The sequence below is a fragment of the Oncorhynchus kisutch genome, unplaced genomic scaffold, assembly GCF_002021735.2.
Source record: "Oncorhynchus kisutch isolate 150728-3 unplaced genomic scaffold, Okis_V2 Okis02a-Okis13b_hom, whole genome shotgun sequence".
Classification (NCBI taxonomy): Eukaryota; Metazoa; Chordata; class Actinopteri; order Salmoniformes; family Salmonidae; genus Oncorhynchus; species Oncorhynchus kisutch.
This window is the reverse complement of record NW_022261979.1, coordinates 5,014,672-5,022,171: the sequence shown is the minus strand read 5'-3', so window position 1 is coordinate 5,022,171 and position 7,500 is coordinate 5,014,672. Positions and strand designations below refer to the sequence as shown.

Below are 7,500 nucleotides of genomic sequence, written 5' to 3'. Positions count from 1 at the left end.
CATGACCCCAGGAAGACTAGCTGTCATCATGTCTGTTACGTCTCTGTGTCGTTGGGTTCAGGAGGACTAGCTGTCATCATGTCTGTTATGTCTCTGTGTTGTTGGGTTCAGGAAGACTAGCTGTCATCATGTCTGTTACGTCTCTGTGTTGTTGGGTTCAGGAAGACTAGCTGTCATCATGTCTGTTATGTCTCTGTGTTGTTGGGTTCAGGACCCCAGGAAGACTAGCTGTCATCATGTCTGTTATGTCTCTGTGTTTTTGGGTTCAGGACCCCAGGAAGACTAGCTGTCATCATGTCTGTTATGTCTCTGTGCTGTTGGGTTCAGGATCCCAGGAAGACTAGCTGTCATCATGTCTGTTATGTCTCTGTGTTGTTGGGTTCATGACCCCAGGAAGACTAGCTATCATCATGTCTGTTACGTTTCTGTGTCGTTGGGTTCAGGAGGACTAGCTGTCATCATGTCTGTTATGTCTCTGTGTTGTTGGGTTCAGGAAGACTAGCTGTGATCATGTCTGTTACATCTCTGTGTTGTTGGGTTTAGGACCCCAGGAAGACTAGCTGTCATCATGTCTGTTATGTCTCTGTGTTGTTGGGTTCATGACCCCAGGAAGACTAGCTGTCATCATGTCTGTTATGTCTCTGTGTTGTTGTGTTCAGGACCCCAGGAAGACTAGCTGTCATCATGTCTGTTATGTCTCTGTGTTGTTGGGTTCAGGAAGACTAGCTGTCATCATGTCTGTTATGTCTCTGTGTTGTTGGGTTCAGGAAGACGAGCTGTCATCATGTCTGTTACATCTCTGTGTTGTTGGGTTCAGGACCCCAGGAAGACTAGCTGTCATCATGTCTGTTATGTCTCTGTGTTGTTGGGTTCAGGAAGACTAGCTGTCATCATGTCTGTTATGTCTCTGTGTTGTTGGGTTCAGGAAGACTAGCTGTCGTCATGGCGTCAGCTAATGGGGATCTGAATAAAGATGAAGATGTGTGTTGTTGTGTTGTGCCAGTGGATCTCCCTCCAGAGAAGGCTGCTGAGGGCTGTGACAGTTACCTGCAGTTCCCCCACACAGACCCAGGGCCAGACAGGCAGCTACTGAGAGGAGGGGACGCAGGCAAAGCCTCTGGGAAGAAACGCATCAGCCTGGATGTAAGTTAGACACTAGTCTTTTTTACATCTTCCTATGGATCTTATATGAGGAATGTAGTGTACACTACATGCTATGGATCTTATATGTTGAATGTAGTGTACACTACATGCTATGGATCTTATATGTTGTATGTAGTGTACACTACATGCTATGGATCTTACATGTTGAATGTAGTGTACACTACATGCTATGGATCTTACATGTTGAATGTAGTGTACACTACATGCTATGGATCTTACATGTTGAATGTAGTGTACACTACATGCTATGGATCTTACATGTTGAATGTAATGTACACTACATGCTATGGATCTTACATGTTGAATGTAGTGTACACTACATGCTATGGATCTTACATGTTGAATGTAGTGTACACTACATGCTATGGATCTTACATGTTGAATGTAGTGTACACTACATGCTATGGATCTTACATGTTGTATGTAGTGTACACTACATGCTATGGATCTTACATGTTGTATGTAGTGTACACTACATGCTATGGATCTTACATGTTGAATGTAGTGTACACTACATGCTATGGATCTTACATGTTGAATGTAGTGTACACTACATGCTATGGATCTTACATGTTGAATGTAGTGTACACTACATGCTATGGATCTTACATGTTGAATGTAGTGTACACTACATGCTATGGATCTTACATGTTGAATGTAGTGTACACTACATGCTATGGATCTTACATGTTGTATGTAGTGTACACTACATTCTCTCTCTATGCCTGCAGCACAGCCTCTCTGCCCTCCTGTCGCTCCCAACGTTTATTTTCCCAGTTACAGTCCTGTTACCAGATACCTCTGAATCAAAGTTACTTCCAGAAAAGCTGTAACTGAGAATTGTGGTTAAGGTCTTTTTCCTGGACCAGGAAGAAAGACATGATGTTATATTGTGGTGGTAGGGCATTCCTCCTCCCCCTTCCCTCTCTTCTCCTTTTCTCCCTCTCTTCTCCAACTGCAGCTCGTCACGGCAGTTAAAGGGCTTTTGCTGAATGTCATTATTTGACTGGTTTTATATTCCTGCTTTGAAAAGCAGCCAGGAGGGGAGGGTGAGTGACTGTAGAAAAGCAGCCAGGGGGGGAGGGTGAGTGACTGTAGAAAAGCAGCCAGGAGGGGAGGGTGGGTGACTGTGGAAAAGCAGCCAGGAGGGGAGGGTGAGTGACTGTGGAAAAGCAGCCAGGAGGGGAGGGTGAGTGACTGTAGAAAAGCAGCCAGGGGGGGAGGGTGAGTGACTGTAGAAAAGCAGCCAGGAGGGGAGGGTGGGTGACTGTGGAAAAGCAGCCAGGAGGGGAGGGTGAGTGACTGTGGAAAAGCAGCCAGGAGGGGAGGGTGAGTGACTGTAGAAAAGCAGCCAGGAGGGGAGGGTGAGTGACTGTGGAAAAGCAGCCAGGAGGGGAGAGTGAGTGACTGTGGAAAAGCAGCCAGGAGGGGAGGGTGAGTGACTGTGGAAAAGCAGCCAGGAGGGGAGAGTGAGTGACTGTGGAAAAGCAGCCAGGAGGGGAGAGTGAGTGACTGTGGAAAAGCAGCCAGGAGGGGAGGGTGAGTAACTGTGGAAAAGCAGCCAGGAGGGGAAGGGTGAGTGACTGTAGAAAAGCAGCCAGGAGGGGAGGGTGAGTGACTGTGGAAAAGCAGCCAGGAGGGGAGGGTGAGTGACTGTAGAAAAGCAGCCAGGAGGGGAGGGTGAGTGACTGTGGAAAAGCAGCCAGGAGGGGAGAGTGAGTGACTGTGGAAAAGCAGCCAGGAGGGGAGGGTGAGTGACTGTGGAAAAGCAGCCAGGAGGGGAGGCTGAGTGACTGTGGAAAAGCAGCCAGGAGGGGAGAGTGAGTGACTGTGGAAAAGCAGCCAGGAGGGGAGAGTGAGTGACTGTGGAAAAGCAGCCAGGAGGGGAGGGTGAGTGATTGTAGAAAAGCAGCCAGGAGGGGAGGGTGAGTGACTGTGGAAAAGCAGCCAGGAGGGGAAGGGTGAGTGACTGTAGAAAAGCAGCCAGGAGGGAGGGTGAGTGACTGTGGAAAAGCAGCCAGGAAGGGAGGGTGAGTGACTGTGGAAAAGCAGCCAGGAGGGGAGGGTGAGTGACTGTGGAAAAGCAGCCAGGAGGGGAGGGTGAGTGACTGTGGAAAAGCAGCCAGGAGGGGAGGGTGAGTAACTGTGGAAAAGCAGCCAGGAGGGGAGGGTGAGTGACTGTAGAAAAGCAGCCAGGGGGGGAGGGTGAGTGACTGTGGAAAAGCAGCCAGGAGGGGAGGGTGAGTGACTGTAGAAAAGCAGCCAGGAGGGGAGGGTGAGTGACTGTGGAAAAGCAGCCAGGAGGGGAGAGTGAGTGACTGTGGAAAAGCAGCCAGGAGGGGAGGGTGAGTGACTGTGGAAAAGCAGCCAGGAGGGGAGGCTGAGTGACTGTGGAAAAGCAGCCAGGAGGGGAGAGTGAGTGACTGTGGAAAAGCAGCCAGGAGGGGAGAGTGAGTGACTGGGGAAAAGCAGCCAGGAGGGGAGGGTGAGTGATTGTAGAAAAGCAGCCAGGAGGGGAGGGTGAGTGACTGTGGAAAAGCAGCCAGGAGGGGAAGGGTGAGTGACTGTAGAAAAGCAGCCAGGAGGGGAGAGTGAGTGACTGTGGAAAAGCAGCCAGGAAGGGAGGGTGAGTGACTGTGGAAAAGCAGCCAGGAGGGGAGGGTGAGTGACTGTGGAAAAGCAGCCAGGAGGGGAAGGGTGAGTGACTGTGGAAAAGCAGCCAGGAGGGGAGGGTGAGTGACTGTGGAAAAGCAGCCAGGAGGGGAGGGTGAGTGACTGTGGAAAAGCAGCCAGGAGGGGAGGGTGAGTGACTGTGGAAAAGCAGCCAGGAGGGGAGGGTGAGTGACTGTGGAAAAGCAGCCAGGAGGGGAAGGGTGAGTGACTGTGGAAAAGCAGCCAGGAGGGGAGGGTGAGTGACTGTGGAAAAGCAGCCAGGAGGGGAGGGTGAGTGACTGTGGAAAAGCAGCCAGGAGGGGAAGGGTGAGTGACTGTGGAAAAACAGCCAGGAGGGGGGGTGATTGACTGTGGAAAAGCAGTCAGTAGTGGAGAGTGAGTGACTGTGGAAAAGCAGTCAGTAGTGGAGAGTGAGTGACTGTGGAAAAGCAGTCAGTAGTGGAGAGTGAGTGACTGTGGAAAAGCAGTCAGTAGTGGAGAGTGAGTGACTGTGGAAAAGCAGTCAGTAGTGGAGAGTGAGTGACTGTGGAAAAGCAGTCAGTAGTGGAGAGTGAGTGACTGTGGAAAAGCAGTCAGTAGTGGAGAGTGAGTGACTGTGGAAAAGCAGTCAGTAGTGGAGAGTGAGTGACTGTGGAAAAGCAGTCAGTAGTGGAGAGTGAGTGACTGTGGAAAAGCAGTCAGTAGTAGAGAGTGTGACTGTGTGGAGAGAATAAATGCTGCAGTAGGAAAGGAAAGGTTTGACTCTGCTGCCCTCTGCTGGTTGTCAAAGTCACTGTGTTTGTGTTTCTAGGCAAAAAGGATCACCTAGCATTCGTCCCAAATAGCACCCTATTCTCTATATAGTGCACACATTTTGACCAGGACCCATAGGGGTGTATTTTTGTTATTAAGTACGTAAGTCTTGTCCCAGCCAGAACGGCCTTGTAGCGTGAAGCAGTCTGATGTATAAATACACTTCCTGGACAGGATGCTGTCTTTGTCATTAACAAGGAGTATTCCTTGTGTCTCCATGCCGACAGGACCTAGAGTGTGACGTATCAGTGGAGGAAGATAATCGTCAGGAATGGATCTTCACCCTCTATGATTTTGACAACAGTGGCAAAGTTACTAAAGAGGTAAGGCTTCTTTTTATTTATTCAACCCTTATTTAACCAGGTTCAGTTGACTGAGAACATTCTCATTTACAGCAACCACCTGGGGAATAGTTACGGGGGGGATGAATGAGCCAATTGGAAGCTGGGGATGATTAGGCCATGATGGTATGAGGGCCAGATGTCAGGACACCAGGGTTAACACCATATGTCCGCATCACAAATAGCACCCTCCTCCCGACATAGTGCACTACTTTTGACTACAGCCCTATAGATCCTGGTCAAAGTTAGTGCCCTATATAAGGAACAGTGGAGCCCTTATCTCTGTCCTTACTGAGAAGGTTATAATGTGTTATAACATGTGTAATAATAAGCTGTGTTTGTCCACTCCTCCACCTCCTCCTCCTCCTCCTCCTCCTCCTCCCCAGGACATGTCCAGTCTGATGCACACCATCTATGATGTGGTGGATGCCTCGGTCAATCACTCGTCCTGCCACAGTAAGAGGAAGACCCTACGGGTCAAGCTGACCGTTGCACCAGAGCCCAGTGCTCGCAGGAGAGACCACCTCTCCACTGGACCAGGTAAGAGACATGGAGGGAGGGATATATATGTTGAGAGAGAGAGAGAGAACCTGACACCCTCAGCAAACAGGGAGACAAACACCTACCTGGAGGTGACAGCATTCCCTCCCCCATGTGCCCCCTAGGCACAACTACAACAACATAACCAACAAAAACGTGCCACAACTCCTGCAGCTCTGTCGCACGCTGGGTATGTATATAATCAATGGTAGGCTTCGAGGGGACTCCTATGGTAGGTACACCTACAGCTCATCTCTTGGCAGTAGTACCGTAGACTACTTTATCACTGACCTCAACCCAGAGTCTCTCAGAGCGTTCAGTCAGCCCACTGACACCCCTATCAGACCACAGCAAAATCACAGTCTACTTGAACAGAGCAATATTCAATCATGAGGCATCAAAGCCAAAGGAACTGAATAATATTAAGAAAGGCTATAGAGGGCCTCCCGAGTGGCGCAGTGGTCTAAGGCACTGCATCGCAGTGCTAGCTGTGCCACTAGAGATTCTGAGTTCGAGCCCAGGCTCTGTCGCAGCCGGCCGCGACCGGGAGGCCCATGGGGCGGTGCACAATTGGCCCAATGTCGTCCGGGTTAGGGGAGGGTTTGACCGGCAGGGATGTCCTTGTCTCATCTCGCACTAGTGACTCCTGTGGCGGGCCAGGCGCAGTGCAAGCTGACACAGTCGTCAGATGTACGGTGTTTCCTCCAACACATTGGTGTGGCTGGCTTCCGGGTTGGATGGGCATTGTGTCAAGAAGCAGTGCGGCTTGGGGACGCCCGGCTCTCGACCTTCGCCTCTACCGAGTCCGTACAGGAGTTGCAGCGATGAGACAAGACTGTAACTACCAATTTGATACGAAATTGGGGAGAAAAAAGGGGTGAAAATACCCCCCAAAAAATGTATTTAAAAAAAAGAAAGATGGAGGAAAGGAGAGTAGTGTGGAAACCTACTAAAAAACAATTAGGCAACAACAAATTCAATCCCTTTTTCACTTCCTGGACAAAATGTTTCACTGTAATAGTGATGGTGTAAACTCTAAACAGTATATTTGACCTCTCAAACAGAAAACTGAAGAAAATGAACAACAATGACAAATGGTTTAATGAAAAATGCTAAATCCTAAGAAAGAAATTGCGAAACCTATCCAACCAAAAACATAGAGACCCAGAAAACCTGAGTCTAAGCCTTCACTATGTTGATTCACTAAAAACAATACAGAAATACTCTACCTGGGCCCTGACAGTAAATCTCAGTAAGACAAAAATAATGGTTTTACAAAAAGGTCCAGTCGCCAGGACCACAAATACAAATTCCATCTAGACACCGTTGCCCGAGAGCACACAAAAAACTAGACATATCTCGGCCTAAACATCAGCACCAGAGGTAACTTCCAGAAAGCTGTGAACGAGCTGAGAGACAAAGCAAGAAGGGCCTTCTATGCCATCAAAAGGAACATAACATTTGACATACCAATTAGGATCTGGCTAAAAATACTTGAATCAGTTATAGAGCCCATTGACCTTTATGGTTGTGAGGTCTGGGGTCCGCTCACCAACCAAGAATTCACAAAATGGGACAAACACCAAATTAAGACTCTGCACGCAGAATTCTGCAAAAATATCCTCCGTGTACAACGTAGAACACCAAATAATGCATGCAGAGCAGAATTAGGCCGATACCCACTAATTATCAAAATCCAGAAAAGAGCTGTTAAATTCTACAACCACCTAAAAGGAAGCGATTCCCAAACCTTCCATAACAAAGCCATCACCTACAGAGAGATGAACCTGGAGAAGAGTCCCCTCAGCAAGCTGGTCCTGGGGCTCTGTTCACAAACACAAACACACCCCACAGACAGCAACACAATTAGACACAACAAGATGATGAGAAAACTAAAAGATAATTACTTGACACATTGGAAAGAATAAAAAAAACAGAGCAAACTAGAATGTTGACTGACCCTAAACAGAGAGTACACAGTGGCAGAATA

At 48.7% G+C, this 7,500-nt stretch overlaps 1 protein-coding gene across 1 annotated transcript in view; it reads left to right on the top strand.

The window, feature by feature from the left end:
* The window catches only part of LOC109886329 (protein naked cuticle homolog 2-like), a 15,952-nt gene that overhangs the window by 1,953 nt on the left and 6,499 nt on the right, over positions 1-7,500 (top strand). The window contains exons 2-4 of the mRNA XM_031812062.1: positions 1,004-1,143; positions 4,857-4,952; positions 5,357-5,510. Coding sequence (XP_031667922.1) covers positions 5,360-5,510 — 151 coding nt within the window. The 5' untranslated portion in view covers positions 1,004-1,143; positions 4,857-4,952; positions 5,357-5,359. The remainder of the gene's footprint in view (positions 1-1,003; positions 1,144-4,856; positions 4,953-5,356; positions 5,511-7,500) is intronic.